This window comes from Nasonia vitripennis, chromosome 1 (assembly GCF_009193385.2).
Source record: "Nasonia vitripennis strain AsymCx chromosome 1, Nvit_psr_1.1, whole genome shotgun sequence".
In the NCBI taxonomy this organism is placed as follows: Eukaryota; Metazoa; Arthropoda; class Insecta; order Hymenoptera; family Pteromalidae; genus Nasonia; species Nasonia vitripennis.
This window is the reverse complement of record NC_045757.1, coordinates 22,199,339-22,221,885: the sequence shown is the minus strand read 5'-3', so window position 1 is coordinate 22,221,885 and position 22,547 is coordinate 22,199,339. Positions and strand designations below refer to the sequence as shown.

At 38.9% G+C, this 22,547-nt stretch overlaps 1 protein-coding gene across 10 annotated transcripts in view; it reads left to right on the top strand.

Moving 5' to 3' along the window:
- The window catches only part of LOC100678557 (janus kinase and microtubule-interacting protein 3), a 112,275-nt gene that overhangs the window by 33,765 nt on the left and 55,963 nt on the right, over nt 1-22,547 (top strand). For 9 of the 10 annotated variants that reach the window (XM_032600166.1, XM_032600172.1, XM_032600156.1 and 6 more), the window contains exons 5-6: nt 2,739-2,852; nt 20,163-20,267. In XM_032600166.1, coding sequence (XP_032456057.1) covers nt 2,739-2,852; nt 20,163-20,267 — 219 coding nt within the window. The remainder of the gene's footprint in view (nt 1-2,738; nt 2,853-20,162; nt 20,268-22,547) is intronic. The other variant, XM_032600176.1, reaches the window with a different exon arrangement.

The following is a 22,547-nucleotide window of genomic DNA, read 5'->3' as shown; positions in this document are numbered from 1 at the left end:
CACAAGCATTTCTTTCATGTATGCATACAAATATTGAATTCTGTTTGTATCATATTAACTACATTTGAATCGGTGACTCCATTTTCCATTATGTAAACAGGAGGATTGTTGTATTTGTTTTTAATTATTCTTAAAATGTCTCCTAATCCCTCGGGAACAATCTAGAAATGTAATCTAGTAAAGTTGAATTAAATATTAAACCCATACAACATAGATATATCGAACTAACTTTTAACCATTTGGTTTCACTTGAAAGCCATTTTTCGTCTGCTGTATACTGCAATCCACTGTCATTCAAAGGATTCGATTCTGCTACTTTCGGTAATGGTTCAACTAAAATAGCAGTGTAATGATTTAGTCCATAATAATCTAAAGTTCCTCTAAAAGTTATATAATTATAAAATTGAGATCAGCAATTCATTAGATTTAAAAGATACATATTGATATACGGAGGTGTTTGTTTTTTCAAAAAGATCAATTTTTTAGATGGATATTAATTTGAAAAATGATGTAAAAACATGCAAATATTTAAAATTTTCATTCTGTTTTTGGCATACAAAAATATTATTATGATGTAATATATACTTTTTAATTTAAAAAACATAATTTTCAAAAAGAATATAACGTTGCTCCTAACGAAGGTACATATGAATTTCCCCAGTAGTATACATTCGGCACACCACCTCTAAAAATCTGAAAATTTTAGTAAATTTTGTAATTTTTTACGATGCTGAACAATCAATGTGCTTTTGACGTAAACGAACGTAATGTACTCAAGAATGTACTAGTCTACGACGCAAAAGAGGCTTGTGTATGAGCTTTATTAGCGCGAAATGTGAATGTGAATGAAATATATCTACTATAAATTACTCGATGGATTCTATCCATTCTTTAGAAAATTTTGGTAGCTTTGACTTTCTTCGACCCTCAAGTTTACTTTTTCTTGCGATCATTTCTTTTATGGTTTTTGGATAGTCGCCATCCTTAGAACAAATCGGGTTCGCGATCCATCCACAGTCGAACTCATAGGCAATATCGTTTGATAGAAAGTCGTTTTTTTCGTTACTGTAATATTGATAACAGTATATACTGTAATATAGATAATATGCGATCTCTATTATTAAGTATATATCCCACAAATAATTAAGAAATAAAAAGTGGACTTTGTTTTAAGTAGCTACCTACCGGTAGTACTACCTTAAATAACTTTATCCCTCAAACAGAAAAGTACAAAAACTGTATATATATGAAGTAAAAACAATTTTGATATTAAAGCAATACATAATTTCGAAGGAAGCTACGTGCCCAAGAATTGTCAGCGGTTTTTTTTCTCATGAACTTCTGATGCAAAACAATAAAAATGAAATATTTTAGATTTAGGGCACATAATTGTGAATCTTAATTTGTGAGTTTCCAATATTTAATATTTAATCGCATAAAGTGGAATTTCATCAGTAGATCTGAGATATCCCTATATTGAAATTCGCTGGCAGTTCAATTATTACATACAAATTCCTTTCACGTAATGCATCATTTTAATGCAAAATATAATAATCTTTGGTGAAGTTATATTTCTCATCGCATACGTACTGAAATAATATTGGTTCTCTAGGTGGTATTAAAACATAGAATTCAAATATTGTAGCGGTATGCACCAACTCATTTTTACGTACAATTTTCTAACATATGATTACATTGAAAATCATAAAAGATAACTATAATAAGCTGAATTTCAGGTTTGTCAAAAGCAACTTTAGCTTTCAAATACGTTAAAATACTTAATTTTTTATTATGTTTTTTCCTGTAACGATTAAATAATTAATTTATAATAAAATGTATAGTGATAAAGGAATAAATAATCACATTTTACGGTTACATTCACTGATTCCAAAATCATATGTTTTATTAAATTCCATCAAACATATAATATAATATATCTTCAGCCGTGAGAACGACAACCCGTTGTGCATAGGTGAATGTAACGTGCTTGAAACAGGTGCAACAGATGAAGAATTTTCTGCCTGTATAATTATTTACCAAATCCATTATTTTAAAGGCATGAATAAAATTGAATTTATATAAAAATATAAACTGGTTAATAACACTGAGAAAAAAACGCATTCAGTTGTTATGTTTACTTGGCTAGCAAAATCCGAAGCCCGCTGGGCACTCTCAATTTTTTAGAGGTTAGAAGTTCAAAATTGCAACTATAACGATAAAGACCGGATATTTGTTTCTCAACCAACCAAATCGCTTTATTAACTTCCGGTCCAGCTTCAAAACATTCGCTCGTCACTTTTTTACAGAGAGATTTCGTTGGCCTAAGGTTCATTTCTTAATTATTACGAAATCTCTATTTATTGTTGCATCAGAAGTTAAGTTCAGTCGGTTTGGTTTGAATAAGTTTAACCATCATGCTGTTAAGTCATATGCAATTATTCGTATACATATAAAAACACATTAATTCCTGACCAGTTAAGGAATTGCATTTTCCTACTTATACCTGCGCAAAGTTCGATACCTAGGCGGGAAAAATAGTAAATGATACTTTGCATGTTCGTAGATGCGTCGTGCGGAAATTATCTACTTTGCGCACTTGTATCGTAATGTACTACTTTCGATCTTACTCAGTACACATGTAGCAAAATATAGCCATGATACCGTTTTCTAGGATTATATTATTACAAAGTATACAATTACCTGAAGTCTTTACCATCATTTTTTTATCCTTAATCCAGATTGCCGAGGAATCAGCGAGGGCACGAGCGGCCGAGTTGCGAGTGCAGCATGAGTCCCACGAGGCAGAATTGTCAGCTTTGCAGAAGGCTTTGCGCAGCGATACCATTAAAATGGTGAGTCAACCCCTCATCTTTAAACTTGTGCAGCGTATAGCAGCTTTGTGAAGTCGATATTGTAAACTGATATATTATACTCTCGAAGAATTTTAAGCTCCTCGCAGATGTGTCGCCTTTACTTGATCCGCAGAGATGACGCCTGGCCCAAGTATGGCGAGTCATCACTCACACGCGCACCTGTTGTACTCTACACAATGAGATAAACTGCAGACGCTATTTCATAATGGGCATTGTTTCGTTAACCTAGTTTTCATTTACATCTATAGGTTCATTAATATAATTTTTATATTTATTTACGTTAATCTTTGCACGGCAGGAGAAAATCCTCGGAGCCGTAAATACCGCGTTTCCGACACAGATGCCCCGATTAATAAGCCTTAAAATCGATTAACGAACAGCTCGCACCCGTAAATAAGCCACTAACGCTTCTCTCTGCCTCGAGAGCGCAGTTCTCCCTTTTTCCGAGGCACGCGGCTACCTCCATACAGCGCACGGCACTGCAGCAATACATAATACCCAGCTCTCATATAGCCGGGGATAATATTTGCTCGGTGGTTGATAGCTAGGTGTATCTCTCCTGCGTGTCACAGATTTCTCCGGAGAATTAGTGGGACCATGCGCGCCTCGATCGATACAGTGTGCGATCGATATTTCTCGCAAACCGCACCACCGCAGGAGTTGTTGATCTCGTGCGAATATAACGTGAGGCGATCGTCGCCCCCCGAGGATTTCTCGAAATCCGTGCAGCCCCCGCGGCTGGTTACACGTCTATCGTGCGTCCGAGCGTTGACCGCTTATTAAAAAAAAAGAAGCGCGGAAATTAAAAAAAAACGTCGTTGCCCTGGGGGACTCTGGCTCTCTCTCTCTCTCTCTCTCTCTCTCTCTCTCTCTCTCTCCGAGTCTCTGGGCCGGACAATGGATGATGCAGTGCGGAGTCCGTTAAAAGGTTCGCCAGCTCGGGTAGTCGTCCCTCTTTACTCCTTTCGACCCGCAATTACCGCGAGCGCTCGCTCCGGCATCTTCCCACACTATTTTCAGCAATTTTTGCGTGCTTTGCTCCAATTTGAGACGATAGATTTCTCTCCCTCTCTCTTACTCTCCATCTCTCCTGATATTTACGCATCGCTTTCTTTCGCGTTTTTTCCTTCGGCTGTGGGCCAACTTGTTGCGCCCGCATCGAGCGCATTCCCCTGAGCTGAACTGTAACTATCAAAATTAAACTCATGATCAGCCACAATTGCATTTCGATAACGATCTCTGTTAGTTTGCTGTTAAAAAGTTAATTCTCTTGTTTATATACGAACTAGAGCTGCTGGGAACAAAAAGCTTCGCACGTTTTTGCACCCAGACTGATGCATACGTCCATAAGTCTTGGTCTCACAAAAAAGATGACTGAAACAATCCCAGAAATGCTGGCACGCAGCTCTATTTTTTTCGTTTGTATTGCAAAGTTATTTCTTAGCGTTGACCATATAGTGCGTCCGCCACGCAACGTTTATACGTGCAGTCTCGGGCGCTTTGTTTTGTTTTATTTGCGGTGCTTCTAATTTCTCCTCCGCCTACCCCATACCAAGGCTCATTCATTTCTCAAGACACGCTGCCGGTGACTCGCACGCCTCGAAATTTCGACTGCCCCAATGTTTTTCTGCGGCAGCACGCGCCTAAAATGCTAAGGCCTGCGGAGATTGGCATTCAAAGTGGATTCTAATGATCGACCTGCCCTCGCCCCCGGCTAAACTGCCGCGTGCATGCGCAGCCTCTGTTATTGTTGTTGATGGCTATCTGTACGATATACCAAAGGCAGAGCAGCAGTGGAGATTCCGGCGGATGTGTGTGTCCTCTCGCGTGACGCGGCTTGCCGCTAATCTTTTTTCGCCAAATATTCTGACGGCGTGTGATGCGTCTAGCGTGTCTTATGAGTCTCGCATAAAAGATTTCTCTTAAATCATGTGCTGAGGGATTCAATACATAATGCGCGGGAAGACGAATGCGAGCTGTTTTTGTGTCGACCTCTTGTATGTGTGTACGAGAGTGGGAACGTTTGCGCGCAGGTAGAGAATGAGGAATTGCGGTGTTATGCAGAAATCGCAACCATACATCTTATATCGCGGCATCGTATTTTCTAATTTTAACTTCAACTGAAGCTCTTACCGATCCCTTGAGTTACTTCTAACTCAGTTGAGAACGGTCACAGCATCCTGTGAAAAATTTGGCAGCTCATACTTATCATCATAAAAATGAAAAGGCCGCGTTGCTGAAGCACTTTCCCAGAATCTCGCGTTATTGAAGGCAAATCGTCATGTGGTTTGCATTGTATGTGCAACTGCAAACAGAAAACTAGCACTTGAAAGCCTTACCACACTTATCAGCATGCACGTGTAGCTGTATACCAATTTCTGTGGAAATGTCATAAAACGGTTTTATAGCACAGTGTGGCTAAAATCCGCTGTTAAGTCACGCCTATCTGTGACTAAAATAGTCCTTTTTTGCACCGTGTTTATCACACTCGCTACGCTCGTGCGCTAACCTCACGGTGCAAATAAGGACTACTTTAGTCACGAATAGGCGAGACTTACGAACTTTAGCAGTCTGTGCTATAAAATTTTATACGATACTCTTGACTTAAATGGTTCAGTTCAGGTTCAGTGTAAAAAAGAACCATTTAAGTCACATGTATCGTAATGTACTATTCTTCGCTTCCCTGCTAGCTCTCGTACTTTTTGCCACTACTACTCCTCCTCGGCGTTTCTCCACTTCCGCCTTCCTTCTCAAGTCTTCTCATCATTACTCTCTTTCTCTCGTGCTACCTCACTTTAACGTCTTTTTTACACACTGACTCTCAATGAAACGCATATTTTCACAGTCGATAATGCAGTTTCGTTTACATAAGAAAGAATAACTGTATTGCAAGAGAAAATAAGTATACTATATTATGCAGTTCAATTTTCTGTGGAATCGTAACAAATGTTTAATAGTCCTACGGCTGAGTCTATCGTATCTCGTATTTTTATTCTTTGTTTCTTCATCCAACACACAAGATAGAACAGGAATGGCCCGCGTTAATCACTAGCTCATTTTGATGGACCTTCGCCGGCGTAACCTTATCTCATGCGCAGCTCTCCTTACTTTCTCTGCATCTCGCTTTGCTCGGCGCGTTTTAGCGAGTCGAGCGAGTCTCTCACGAGAAGATTAGATAGGATGGGGCAAAGAAAGGTCACGCGGAAATGGAAAAAGGAGTCGGGTCCCGCAGTGAGAAGTGAGTGTATAGTAGAGAGGAACGGTTTCGTCGCGTCGACGCGAAAGAGAGACGTACAGAGAGTAAGTAGACACGTACGCGCGCTCCACGGTCTCGGGCAGATTACCCCGAAAATAACAGCACACCGCGGTCGCAGAGAGAGATAGATAGAGAGAGAGAGAGAGAGAGAGAGAGAGAGAGAGAGAGAGAGAGAGAGAGAGAGAGAGAGAAGCTTGACAGCGACTACGCGCAAAAAGCCACCAGCCATGGCATTTTCACACGCTCGCAGTTTCGTTCGTAGGCGTCTCTTCCTATTTCTGATACTGCTGCAGCAATGACTCTCGGTCGTTATATCCCCCCCAAAAGTTATGAGTATTGTCGGCCCCTTTCGTTCAGCTTCAGATGTGTACGTACAGGTATACACGCTCTTGAGTTTTGCTTAGATGCGCCGTTTAAAGCAAGCTTCGCATGACCGTTACGTTTGAACTTGAAAGTCGTCGACAGCGAGCGAGAGACCTTGGTGCTTTCGCTTCGAACGGTTTCGCGCACATTATTCAGCAGCGGTTCTGCAGCTCCGATTGTCTTTGAGAACCGCTTGGGTAATGGAGTCGTTAGAGCGGTCGCTTTTTCTGCTTTTCGACTTTGCCGAATTAAGTTGAGGATAGTTACTGTGTATTAAAATTACTGGCTGTCGTTACCTTACGTACACTATATTCGAATAGCCAGTCAGAGGATGAATCATAGAATACGATTACCATGTCTTTTTTCGAAAGGGATAAAGAGATCCTAATTTCAAAGAGTAAAATTTCAAAAATATAACAAGGGCTACATTTTCATTGAACAAAGATTCAGTTTTGGACTGGCCTTTAATTCCCCTTCACCCGGTCGCAGCTCAAACTCTCGGAATCTCTAGTAATCGATTATAGCGCCCCTTTATTAATTATTTATTAATTAATACTATTTCTGGGCAAAATTTGTAGTCAAAATTTGTTAAAATAAAGTACTATCAGAAGTATGTTTCAGAGTATTTCAGTAATGCCAGATAAACCTCATTTAGTGTGTGAAAAAGACCGTTTACTTAAATTATCATCTGCAAATAATAATGTACCTACATAACAATTTTAATTCATAGTTTTGAATTCACTATACAGCTCACTTGAATATTCACTTTTTTGCTTTCACATCATGTTTTGCGGTACTTGATAGCTTTGATATAGCTGTATCCGCATCTCAAGCCGATTATCATAAGAGAAGAAATATGAGTGTCATGCAAACACTTTTTAATAGTATATTACGTGCCTAGGGAGGAAAAAACTTGGACAGTCCATATCTCGTGTAAATTGTCACCCGAGCTGAAGGCGAGGGTGGCAAACATGAGGTATGGGCTGTTATAATTTCCTCCCGTGGTGCGTATACTATTTTTCTTCACACCAGCACCGAAAATGCACATTCCCCTCCAGGCGCCCGGGATTTACACGAGATATGGACTGTCCAAGTTTTTTCCTCCCTAGGCACGTAATATACGATCTTTAAAATAAAACCTTTCTCAAAAGGTAAAAGGTAGGCAAGTATAAACTGGTTTTTATTAATTATGAATTTTTAATTTGATGATGATATAATTCATTGAAATAATTATTTATATAAGTGACAAACTATGGTAAAAACATATATGAAATCAAATAGTTAAATGACAATTACGTATTTCGAATAAATTTATCAAATTATTCTTCAATACGATTTATAATTTCATTGTTTTCCTAACGTCATTGTTAATTTACTGGCGGTATTCTACACTACTATGAACATACTTGATAAACCCGTGGCTTAATAATTTTACGGTGAGATAAAAAGAATAATTTTTCAATGATAAGTTTTCATTTTTCAATATCTGCATTTATCAATTAATGATGCTGTGCTTCACTAAATTTAAAAGATGTTATAAGTTTATTTGACAATGTTATTAATTTTTATCAAATCAAACAATTCACATTAGGAACTATCAACTGAACGGGTTTATCAAGTATATTAATAGTAGTGTAGAATACCGCCAGTAAATTAACAATGACGTTAGGAAAACCATGAAATTATAAATCGTATTAAAGAATAATTTGATAAATTTTTTCCAAATACGTAATATTGCCATTTAACTATTGGATATGATATATTTTTTACCATAGTTTGTCGCTTATATAAATAATTATTTGAATGAATTATATCAACATCAAATACAAAATTAATAGTGAATAAAAACCAGTTTATACTTGCATACCTTTTATCTTTTGAGAAATGTTTTATTTTAAAGATTTCACGAATTTTTAAGGGTAATAATTATAATAAAAACTATCCTCTCGATAGATATATTACATTATACCTCACTAACTTAAAAGAGAATCATCAAACAGTTGTTAAAATAGTGAGTATTTGTTTTAGTTCAAAATCAAACATCAAATGAGATTTGTAAAATAAATACATGTACACGCTAAAATCTATCTCCACAGCAATATATACAACCAGTATCCACACATACCTCATAAACTACGGAGTGATAAGCGACCCTAAAAACCCCCCAGTAACGAGTTTTGACTAATTGCGTTACAAACTCTCATAAAACTCTAGGAGACGACGTTTATATTGTCCACCCTGGGCACCAGGTACCTCGGAGGCTGTCGCCGTCGCGATATTCATGTTCAACAACCCCAAAAACCCCAAGTATCAAAGGTCGACTCATTTTAATAAATACTATGCACCGAATGCATCTTTTTACTGTATATATATATATATATATATATATATATATATATATTTTTTAAATTTGTAATTCGATTTGATTTCTTCGCGCCACGGAAGTTTCGAGGCTAAGAACGGAAGTTGGGAGAAGAACAACAAATTGAAAAGAAAAACATAACACAAAATTTTGGTCAGCTATAGAATGATAACGGATTGTACATTTTTTACGAAACTTTTTTTAAATAAAAGTTCTTTTAATATCTTTGAAAGTAACATGGATTTGCCTGATAAAACAACGTATTTCAATAAGATAGAAATGTTTGAATATTTTGTAGAGGTTAGAAAACTCCATTTCAAAGAATTTAAGGTTGCGGTGCGCCCGACAACGCGTATAGTACTCTAGTACTTATACTTGCCATCGGGGGCGCTACCGCGCTCCTTGATTTTGTAACACATGCACGATTTTTGCGTTTTTTTTGACCTAAAATTAGGGACAAAAGTAATCGTTTTCCGACCAGCGGGCGCAAAAGTACTTTAGCGCCCGCTAATTTCGAGGAGCAGACGCACAAGTGATTTTGCGAAGTAAAATTTGCGAAGCACTGCTTACAATTTTGCCGTATGTATAGAGCGCCTGCGCGCAGTATACAATTTTACGCAAGTCATCTAGGTCAGGTAAACGCATGGAGTACTCACGCAGATTTCCCGTCGGAGCGAGTCGCTCGTGTTTACGCTTCTGCCCGGTCAAGCGTGTGAATTTAGGTGTACATTCGGCGCGGGCATAATAATATAACGTCTGTGCTTGAGCTCATACATATCTGCATCTCCCGCTCCCGTCGTCCTAAGTCGTGGGAATGGTCAGGCCGAGAGTGGCTCTCTCGTGATGAAAACGCCGCGTATAAGAGCCAGATACAAGCTCCTGCAGTCGACCTCAATGGAGAAGGTAGGTATTCGCGGGAGAGAGAGAGAGAGCGCGCATTTGATATTCCACGGCCGCGCTCGCGTTATGGACTCGCGGCTTGTGCGTCGCACGTCGTCGCCGGACCTCTCCAGCTCGAGAGGTCCTTTATATGTATTTCCCCGGCTATGCGACGCGGCTGTATAATGTTTTATGCTTTAAAAGGAGATAAAGAGAGGCGGCGCTGGTGCTGCCGCTGCCGAGATGCATCAGGCGACATATGCGCAATGTAGATGAAGGGGTGTGCGGAATACCTTATTTATATACGCGTATACATGCGGAAAGTGAAGGGACGCAAGAGAAAGAGAAATTCGGATAAGGACGAGCTGAATCAACGATGAGAGTTGCGCGCGTGCGATTTTTTCTCTAATTTTTTGGCAATTCACGCTGAATTGAAAGGAGTAAAATCGTATTTTTGAGAAAGAAATTAACTCGATATACCGGTACTTAATAACAACAATATTTTTAATCATGCGTAACAGTTTTCTAATCCGAATTCGATTAAAACCGCTGCAGAATCAACACGTTTCGAGATAATTATATAGATCGTGAGCCCGGGAGTCTCATTTTATAGATGATGAAAATAATAAAAATGAAAATCGACCAAGGCCGTAATACCGAGCAGATAAACGAGCGTGCAGTAAGTGTTACTGATAAATTAGTAAGTGTCGATTGTAATTGATGCACTAATATGATTATTCTATAAACTCACTCGGATCTACTGGATAACCGTTCTACATGATCTAAACTACCTGATCGACTGTAAAAAATAAAACGTGCTGTCTGAACGGGAGCAAATAACCGCGATATGTCGAGCAACAACCTGATATCAATTTATAACGAGAGACGATTCTTTGCTTGGTCCCTGGTAGAAATGTTCAGCAGTTTATTACCAGTCACTGCCCAGTTCAGATTGAACTGGCCAGTGCGTTTAGCAGTGACTCGCCAGTCGCTGTGCCTATTTCGTCAGATTTTTGACACAGTCACTGGCCAAGGACTGGGGAATCAGACTTGAAAATAGAACTAATGACAATTGTGCGTTTCTTACTATTTTTAGCATTGGAAATTAATAAAAATGACTTAGAATCAAAAGAAATAATCAAAAATATGTTTTTTGACAATGTTTCAATGTAAACTTTTAGTATAAAAGGTATGTGTTAAAAGTGTCAACCTAATCCTACAGATGCATACACTCATATATGAAAGTAAGTACAAGTATGCGGTACTGACTGACTTTGTGTTGTCTAAGTGCAAGTACTGTGTAAAAAGTGTCATCGATGTGCTCACAGTCACCAATAATGAGGTTTGAACAGATATTTCAACCTCATCAGTATGCGAGCCAGTTTCTGTCAATGTCCAAGTACTATCAGGATCATGCTAAATCCATGATATTAAAGTTGAATGTCTCTTCTTTTGTGTGAAGACTTGTTAAATTATTTAAAAACTGGCTGCCATCCCAGTTTTCACTTGACTGTCTTAGTTCGGCTTTTAACCTTGAACCTTATGGCTTCGGCGTCAAAAAATACAGGTGGGCTCATACATGAAAGTCGAATTCATATCAGCTAGAATGAATTCAACTCAATATATTGTTTGAACATGCCAATACAAATTAAGTTGTAAAATTTCAATGCTCTAGGTACGATAGTTTTCAAATAAGAGCAAAAATAAAACTGTGAAACAAGTTGTGTGTATTGGCATGTTGAAACAATATATTGAGTTGAATCCATTAAATTGTCAAAAAAGAGATGTTATTGTTTCCGATAAACCCATATACGGACCTACCTGTATATTTTGCCGCCAAAGCCGTAGGGTTCAAGATCAAAAGCCGAACCAAGATGGTTAAGTAAAAACTGATATGGCAGTCAGTTTTTAAATAATTTAACAAGTCTTCACACAAAAGAACAGACGTCCAACTTTAATATCATGGATTTAGCATGATAATGACCGATTTGGACATTCACAGTAACTGGCTCGCATACTGATGAGATAAAAATATCTGTGCCATTCACTTTGCAGACCTCATCATTGGTGACTAGGCACATAGATGACACTTTTTTATAATTTATACTTAATCAACAATGATTGAGTCAGTGTATACCATATCATTTTTAACATTGACTGAGAATGTGAGAACTATGTGTGGTGTTATCTGTCATTCTGCTGTATAGCATAGCAGACAACATATACAACCTGAATACTATATGTGGTATATACTCTTATATGTATGTGTGTATGGTTAGGTACTGATTGTGCTGCTATATGAGTATGAGTAAGATATGAGCAGACAGCCTGTACCACCTGTAGTATACACTACGTAGCATACTAGGTTAGATTGTTCCTTTTTGCCTCTTTAACACGTACATTTGAAAAATTATCACAATTATTTGGTAAACGGTAGATTTAAGTAGATTTGCAATTAAAAATAATTATCGTTATTAAATATGTTTTGATTGTTCTTATTATACCTGTTTATTCGTATAATAGATTTGTATAAATTATACTTGGCAGTTCTTAGCCAGTGACATGTACATACTTCATACTGGCCAGTAGCACTGGCCAGTCACTAGTCTGCTAACCAGTTTCGCTGCTCAATTTTCTACCAGGGGCATTAATTATGATTTTTATGATGAAAAAAAAATCAGTACTTATACAGTGTGACTGTCGTGAAGATGAAAAGTGCAAGGAGTAAAAGTGACATGCGAGCGAGGAGCTGCGGGAATGAAAAGGACGCGGGCACACGAGCGGAATAGATATGGGTGTTTTTGGAGAAGAACAGCCGTGTTTAGTCGAAAACAGCTCTTTTAACTTGACTGTGAAATTTTCGACCATCGTCCAAATTACATTTTGCATTCCGAGCGCACGAGTCGAAGCCGAGTTGAATGAGAAAGAAGTACATTAACGCAAGTTAGGATGCGATAAAGGAAAGTGATGCCCTTTGATCTCAAAAAATGTTGAGATTTTTAACGAAAAACGTCGAATTTGTATAGTTACCATGAAATTATGATTGAACTTATTTTGAGGCTGATAATTATTTCTACCTGAGATTTAATAATTTTGGCAGCTATATAGCCCATATATAGCTGATTTGATTAAGAATCAATTACATTGTTAGCATGTGTGTGCAAGTCTACAGTTACGTGATTGAAAACTTGCTAACGCCCCTCCGAACGATTAATTTCTGTTTGCACGACACCCCTCCCTTGAATGTGACATCCCACCTCTGTACGTGACACCATGTCTTGTATGTGCCACCCTACATCGGATATAAAAGGTCGCAATTTTTCAGCTTCAATCAATCCAAGGTTATCTTTCAAAGAGTGCTGAGCATTTTGAGAAAGCTGTCAATATGGACTCCTTCAAGAAACTCATGACCGCCATTACAACCAAGGCATCGACTTCATTCGCGAACTACCAGTTGAACTATCCCAAATCATTCTGTCCAAACTCGACACCAAATCCTTGCTCAATGCTGCTCAAGTCTCTCGAAACTGGCTGGCCATTTCAAAATCCACATCTTCTTCAAGACAACGCGTTCGTCGGAACATTCGTCGTCAAAATCGAAAACTTGCTCAAGTTCTTCCTCCACCACCCAGCAAGCAGTCTATAATCAGAATACTTTCTAAACCCATTATTTCCATTCCCCAAACTAAAATTCCATATTCTACTATCTTAAACCCAAAACCAGCTCTCAAATGTAAACATTCAACATTAAAATTCTTACAATCCAAAAAAGTACTTAGACTATAAGAAAATTATGTTTAGACAGGTAGTAATTGTCGCCTGAAACATATTATAAGTTATATATAGCTACATATCTAAGCATTTCTTTTATTTTATACTTATGATAGGAAATCTCGGATTTGAAAGTTATTATTATTTTTATATTTTTAAAATTATTATTTTTATGGAGAATGATATATATTTTAATAACAGATGGTATATCCTTTACAACGTAACAGTGCATTTAAATTATAACGTTTCACTTTACATGTTTGCACGTATACGCATACATATTTACGCACAGGTATTCAATACAAAGAAATATCCTCGGTATGCGATGTATAATGGATTGTAATGAAGAGAAAGGTATGATAAAACATTTAACGGTAATAAACGGTTTCGAGTGAATTAGCAAAAAGAAAAGAAGAATGAATATAGCTGGTGTCATAGGTTGGATAGCTAGTCTTTTCAAGGATAAGGCGCGAGTGTAGATGTTATCGCGGCGCAAGCAAGCTCGCGCGTATGCTGTGCACTATATGGTAGCAGGGAGTGCGACCGTCGTCGCAACCGAACAACGGACAAATTGCAATGCAATATCGAGCTGATTCATACCGCTGCTTGAACAGAGCGAATGGTTTTTGTTTTATTGCCAGGATAAAACAAATAAGGGCTATGCCATCGATGGCAAAGAAACGATTTTTGTATCAGTATCGTATATTGCGAACGACTGGTATTATACGTGGCACTAGTTTTATTCGCGAAAGCTGCTTAATTAGAAATGTTTTTATTATTCCCAAGATCGAATCGACTCTTTGTATGGAAAAATGCATAATATCTGTCCGGGCAACTTTTGCTCTACAACCCACGATTGCGAACGTGAGTTGAAAGTGAGATTAGCATACTGAAGTTTTATTCAAGTTATTGTTCAGAACGATTGCTTATCACGATGAAAAATTGTCGTATCCTAAATACCACAAGAAATTTAAGTATGTTTATATAACTATTTTACTTACGCGTTAAAATAAAAAAATTCTGTGAACTACAATCCTTAGTATAGAAATTTAGTCTATTCTGCTGGGGAATGCATCTGTAGCAAAAAATTTGTTGTCGTGGTCGACAAACGAAAGCCTGGCAATTTCCATTAGGAAATCAACATTCAGTCGTATATTACTTATTATTTACTTCTTATGAGATATAAAAAATTAGATTAATGTTAAAATTTCTATTGAGAACAGTCATAATGTGCACCAAAGCGTGTACGCATAAAGATAATATGACTTGACGACCAGAGTAGTGTGCTACTGAAAAATGTTCAAAATATTCTAGTTTTTAACGTACTTGTCACATTTAAGCATTTCAAAACTTGAACAAAACACTGCCATCGTCAATTTATTATTTGCTTGCTTTTTACTTCCTTCCAATCTTTCTTTAACTATTACGTTTATTCAAGAGCTTAAACGCATAAATATAATCAAAATAATTAATCATTGAGTTAATGTAACTATTTTGCTGTAACTCCTTTTTATATAATATTTGCTGAAGAGCTTGAAGAGCTTAATGTAGTTATTGCGGTATATTGTATTGATTTTTATTTTTTACGTAAAATATAAATAATATTTTATAAAGAGATGTTCGATTTTCTTTGCAATCTCTTGATGCAAGAAAAAAAGCAAATATAAGTAAGCTATAAAAACAATGCTTCGACGAAATTGTTTTCTTATATATGCAGGTCTGCATTGCGAGTGGACTTTTGCTGATTGTTATGAATAGAATTGCAGCGTACTCGTCATCGTCGTGTGCAGTTGTGCTGATGTTGTTGTCGACTATGGACTAATAATTGCGATTACGTTTCCTTTGCCTCTTAAAGCCATCGAAGTATCGCTGACATCGAGTTGGTGTTCCAAAATCCAAGATCTTACAATATTATATTCTGAAAGTTATGCACAATCTTCTATCATCGGAATTAGTTTTTATGCTTACTTATAATCGAACGATGGACGTAGAAGTTCAAAGAACAACGTCTATTTTTGTTCTAAGCTCTCTCTTTTTCTCTTAAAAAATATTATATAATTTGAATTAAAAACCTTTGAAACTAGAAATTGTATAGTTAACTTGACAAATGTAATAATCACAAGTAGAGATAGCCGCTCGTGCAGCATGCGGAATTACAAAAACACCGCTCCAAAACGAACGAACAGCTTGGGGGCATCGCGCAGCGCACCTGATGTAAATCGTGGATATAAGCCTGAACCCCCTCTTAATTTACGCTCATTATGCGAATCATCCGCGCGATCGTTTCAGAATTCGCCACAGCAGCATCGCCAACCCATGACCCTACCTCTCATCGCCACTTGCCGCCGTCGTCGGCAATTGGCCCGATTTCTTGGCGATTTTCTGAGAAGCGACTTTCACTCGCCGCGGGATTATTATTGTGCATCCTGTACGATCTGAGAGTGCCGCGCGTGTCGTGGTGCGTGCCGGCGGCGTCGAGCTCGATTTATGCATCGTTTCTAGGATTTGCACCACGAGATGTGTACATTACACTGCGCGCAATAATACGCGACAACTTCGCGGTGGGTCTTGCGAGCTCGTGCTGTGCCTATGTGCAGTGTGCGGCTATTGCTTTGAATTTCGTTCTCATGAAAGGGAAGTTACGCTGCAAGTGCGTCACTCGTGTGCGGTGGAATGTTTGGGTTATTTCGGTTGTGAATTCTTGAAAAGAGATAAATCTGATCAAAGATGGTCAAAGATTTAGATAACATGTGCGCATCCAAAAAAATGCGCATGGTCAGGATGAAAATTCAGTGAAATACGCACACCCGGCGAAAGTTATTACGAGGCATAGTTTCAATATGCGCCTTCTACTGCCGTTTAATGATTTGTGTTAATAGCTCATCAACGGCACGCAGAGGTTTTCTCTACGATCGTCCCGAAGATTAATGCATTATTCGCATATACCGACTAAGTTCTCGTACTTTTTGCGGACCAACTCTCGATCTCTCGCGTGGATTAATTTTCTTTGCATGCCGTTATTTCGCCAAAGAAAACGTTCAATTACAGTGATTGTACTGAAAAATGATTTATATGGATCCGGTCGTAAGGTTCAATTGAGTCGCTATTAACTAACATTAGCTCGGAGAACTAATTATACGGCATCACATCCACGAGTAAAAGTTGGTTTCCTATTTATTGAAAGTGACATTTGCACGAGCTGGACTTCCCTGCAGTAATACACGTACGAATACCATCGTGACACTGCCACACGGACCATAAATTAAGATTCGAAAATTTGTTGGACAATATTATTATGCCGATACACTTTTAAAGTTCACTTCCGATTTCAATGTTATAAAAAGCAATAACGATAACGTCTGCAGAATTCGTAAATTAATGATCACACTTCTCCCCATATCAGACAGTACATTATAATGTAATCGAATTATGTTCTTAAAACTAAAAAGCTATCAGTTCCAAAAAAACCTAATTTCTCACGTTGCCGTGCAGCAGCAAGGCCGCAATCTCTCAGCAATAATTACACGCGCGCTTGGCGCACTTAATCTCCAGTCAAATCCCATACATACAACACACGGCGGCTATAGCTCCGCAATGACGCGTGTAACTATCATCGGTTGTAATTGCGGCGCGTTCGCGGCTATACAGAGCGGCGACGAGGCAAGAACCCGAGAGAGCCTTTGCCTATACTCGTCCCCTTTCTCTTTCAATATCAATGGCACCCATGGCGAGCGCCGTTTGATATAAATTCGATACGACGACTAGTGAAAGTGCGCCGGGAGAACGCTTACATATGCAGGAACACCTCTGGCAGGTAGATTCGCGAAGGCAAAAGTGCCTCCTGCTCGCATACGGTATATGTGGAAGATCGCAGCGCGCGACTCATTCGAATGGACGAGATGAACGGATATAGACATAAATCCGGAGATACGGGAACGCGCTGAAAGCAGGCATCCGGGTGTGTATAGTATAACGACGCGCCGGAGAGTCGCCGCTTGTACGCGGAATTGACCTTATACGCTGCAATTTGTAGTTTTGGAAGTTGTCTATACGGTTTCATGCATATTTAACGCTGTGGGAAGTACAAGTATACGCGGGTCTGCGATATGTGTTGTGGGTGAAATGAGTTACGAGCCTTGATGGTTTTATTAATTTTTCTTCCTTGTTTGGTTACGAAAGCCAACGTGCGTTACGACTCGACCACTTTAATGGGAGACGTTTTGATGAAAAAAATTTCTTCGTATCGCACTGTAATTTGTTCGATATTTTTCTATTTTTGCATGATAGTTTGTCGTCGGTCGAGCTATTTCGAATAAGTAAATAAGGATAATATTAAGGAAATAACGGCCCGTGGGAGGAGTTCAATCAATATGATCAACGCGTTCCATCGAAACGCCGTACATGCGCGGGAACGTTGTGCATTCGCTGCGCTATGTCACTCTTTGTCAAAAGGGAACCGCGAGAGCGTATTTGGCGAATTTCGCGCACGAATCGAGAGTCCGCGAAAACGGGCTTTCGCGGAATACGTGCCCCTGGCGATGCGCGTGTCGGCTTAGAAAGGCAAGGTGAAGGTGAAGGCCCTTCGGCGATTGTCGAGAGCACTGCGAAAAGAAAAGAGACATGGACTATTATAGGACACAGACAGTCGAATATGCTTGCAAAATAACGATCCAGCGATTGTAAAGTGTATCCTAGTTTTGATACGCTTTGTTCAGAATTTGCATATGGTATGTACGGTATGTTTTAAAAAGTTACTGGACGTAATGGACGCTATCGCATTTTCTATCTAGCAAACAAGATGATAGCCGAATTTGTGAATGCATATTTTAAGGTAAACTAGTTCAAACAATCTTTTTCCCTCAGTGCACCTGCCTGTGAAAAATTTTGAAAATAGCTACACTATGCATGTCTGACAAAAATGAGAAAAACGAATGCTGCAAAAAGATAAAGAGAAACAACGCCGAGATTGAAAAAAGGACGAAAGAGAGTGGGCCCCTGCTCCAGCTCTCGGCGAATACATGTTTCGCGGGGCAAAAGTAGAGCGCGAAATCTTGGTCAGAAGCGAACGATCGTGAACTGCTTTGAGCTTCTTTCCGTTGTTATGAGAAAACAAGCGATTATAAGCGAACCGTGGTGTGGCATAAGTGGTTTTCTGAAAGTTGAAAAATGCAGATTATCGCGGAAGCGGAGATGACTATTACTTAACTCTACACAGACATGGTAATCATTCTACGAATCAGCGATTTTCAACTGTAAAATTTGTACGCTAAAAATTTTTTTATTAAAAACTGTACCGAATCTAACCTTAACTTAATTTCAATTATGCTCTCGGCTCTCCTCTTAAACTCTTCGTGTTTCTGCCAGCGCTGATAGGTAGCGCATAGACGCTTTCTTATTTCACTCATCGCAATCTGCAAGCCCAAAGCACATAGCGGTATTTCAGTCTTGCAAAGCTGACTTTTTCGAGCCTGCTTAGGGTCGCTCATGCAACTGCCTACACTGGAAAAATATCGTAACACCAAATACCATCTCTTGAAATTTTTTTTCTGTTTATACATCTCAAGCTGTTAATACTTACACATTTTTATTTTTCTCTACACCACTGTCTCAAAGAATCATACTTTTTCACCGAGCAGCAGAAGAGAAATTCACACTTCATCAAATTTTACTTCCCGTGTACAAAGCGCACGATCTGTGTACCTGAGCCGTCGGCGTTGTCGGGTCAGAACAGCGTGCACGCGGATCGATCACCTCGCGAATTATCAATTTTCAGGTCTATTCCTCGCGACGCTTCGACTTGCCGTGTATACGCATAATGCTTCGATCGATGAATTATTCATGATCGCCGTGCGATTTTGCTTCTTGAGATTGCAGTTTATTCGTGATCAGCCGTTTATAAAGCAGCGTCGAGACGTACACGAGACTGGCTCGCCGATCGAACGGTTGTGTGCGTTTATCACAAGCTCGCCGATGCAGTGAGATCTAAAAATGCTAAAGAGATTGATATGTGTGGAATGAGTATTCAATGAGGTGGTGAGGCGGTGCGTGATTTTGGTTTTTCTTTTTTTTCCTTTGCATAATTTATAATCTACAATAAAATTTTGTATCTGTATCGATCGAGCATCTTTTCAATTTCACTTTCTTATCAACGAAATATTCTTGTATAAATAAACTACAGTTTCTGCTGCCATTTGATCGACGCTATGCAAAGAAATCGTTAATATAATTTCTATAAAACGTAAGAAAACATTTTTGCGTTCTTTCGATTTCTATCTAATATGCGCGAAATATTTTACTTCGTAATGAATATAATGGTTGATACAAAAACTTCATGCTGGCAAAGGTTTACTGCAGGTCGGTTTGCACGATGAGATCATAATCAACCGTAAGATAGCACAGGTACAGAAACCAGCTGAACATAAATTGCAATGTGCTGCCAATCACTGGTAAATTGTGCAAGTGTAAAATCGTCGGCATGCCGAGTCAGTAATCAAAACATTCTGTGGCTAGTCTTGACACGTGTTCATTACGTCATCGTTTTTACAAAGAATAATTAGTCCACATGCCACGAAGCGGACACTATGTAGGCTTATAGAGAAAAGATATCGATCTCTCTAGTTGAGATCGTAAATAATATGGGCAACCTTTTTGATTGCAGATCGACGAGATACAAAGCAAGAACCGAGAAATCGAGAAGTTAGAGAAATTGGTAAATGAGTGCGCTCAGATGAACCAAAAATTACGCACAAAGGAAGACGAAACGGTGAGTTCGTTTTATTAGTTACATAAATTGTATGTGAACAGAATTATACAAATGTGGGAGAGTTAACCCTAAATTAATTCACACAAAATTCTATTCTACAATGATGTTTCGTTGATGTGATATCCAACCTCCTCAGATCAAAATATCAATTCTAAATTTTATAATACTAAGAGGAAATTATTGACTCGAGGAATTTCCTCTTAGTATTATAATATTTAGAATTCATACGTATAAGGATGTTTGCTCTGCAGCCTATCTGATCGATGTGTGTGTCTATATAAGTATTATTAAAATTTTCAAAATTATTTCATGGGTTCACTTATCGGGCGCTCTCGGTACGTTTGCACGTTTTCTCGTTAATCTAGCCTACATAGGCTTCAAGAGCACGAAAAAATAAGCAAAACTTGGTAGGTCTGTACCACCTGTAAATTGCGTGTTTCTTGGGGTTCACTTAACGGGCGTTCTCGATGCCTTGGAACGTTATCTCGTTAATCTTACCTTTATAGGCTCGAAAAGGACTAAAAATTACACATAAATATGTAGGCTTGAACTTCGGGCAGTCGCTGCTAAGCGCTGAACTTTAGGCTCGTATGCACCCTTGTAAACTCTGCGGTTTACTTATCGGGCGTTTGCGTTGCTAATAGTATATTGTGCAACCAAGGGGGAAAATTGGCTTTTTCTAGCGAGGGTGATGTTTTGAGCACGAGTGGGAGTTGAGGGCACCGTAGGCGTCCGAGACGGACACCGTCTTTTTATGATAAGTACACGAACAGCAGCCGTACCGCGTTTTTGGGATGGTACTGCTCCCGAAATTGGGAGAGCTGCCGTACAATCTCGTAGTACAGTTGCTGCTCGTGCTACGTGTAGCAGTTATCCTAAGAATCTTTCAGTGCATGCGCTTTGCGTGCAATCTCCGGCTTTGATTTGTCTATTGCGCCAGCTTGTTTATCGACTCTTGATTTTCTTTTCAACTTTGCTTCATATATAATATTTTACTTTGCATTACAAAAAATTGTAATACTACATTTTTACTATATTTCCTAATAATTTTTATTATCTGAGATGATAAAATCTAATATCTCTTATGGTAAATTTTACTATAAAAGATAAAAAAAAAAAATTCCCAAATTTGTATCTAGTTTCAAGAAGCTAATGATCCTTAAAGAATTCTGCCATCAACATTAGGAACGCACACCTTTACCTTCGATAGAATCGTGCAATACCGCGGAATGTCATCTCCATACACGATCCAAAACATTCGTCGCTACTTGCTACATCGACAAATAAAAAAGGGAGGCACATCGAGCGTACCTCGCAACAATCGGCACAGAAAGCCATCTGCTATTGCGGGAGCGCGTATCCGACTCCGATATTTACCTACATACACGTACACGTGTACGCGCGCAGGTACTCACGCTGCACCGTTTGCCGCACCGTTTGCCGTCGTATATATAAGGAAGGATCGAAGTCGAAAAAATGCGTTGTGCGTCACGGCCAATAGATCAGCCGCTTATACTGTACATATATGCCTGTTAGCACAGGCGAGTGTTCGAGGAAGGGATGTGGCGCAGTCTAATGAGGACTGGCCATTGAATTCCTCGCGGTGGCGGATAAATGTCTCGAAGAGTCGCTCTTGGCCTCGCTGAGACGTTTCTGATTGCGAATCGAGGTCGAGAACTGTAGCAGAACTACGGAAGGAGATGGGCCGACGCGACGAGTGCCGCGAGCTTGTTTAACCTGACTGTCCGGCTCTCTTGCAACTTGAGAGATGCGCTTCGACTTTGAGCTTGTTATTGTACATCCTCGGAAGAGAGTCGCGCTGTTATTGCATTAATGAGCTTTCGCGACAATTATCTAATCCATCGTTATTGTTATACAGCATTCACTGCAGTTTTTTGCTTATTGTGTATAATAAAGTAATAATATAAATGCGTTGTTTTGAAGAAAAAAAACATTAGTAAATGTTATGATACAGTAAAAGCGCTACGTTTTAGTTTCGACCGGTGCGTAAGAGGCGCTAAACTAACGTATCCTTAAGTGCAAGTACTCGGGCGCTTTAAGATTCCTCTCATAATAATATCTGCCGTCTCGAAAACGTCGATAAGGCTTCTGATGGAAAAGTGGCTCTTTGTACCTAAGTGTCGGCGCGTCGAATTCTTTGATTCGTGGCATAAGTAGCGACACGAAGAGCATGTTCGATAGTGATGCTAATGATGTAACGCATTCTTTGAACATTTTTCTGTATCGCGGGATGTTTTCGATCTACATATTTTTAGTAGT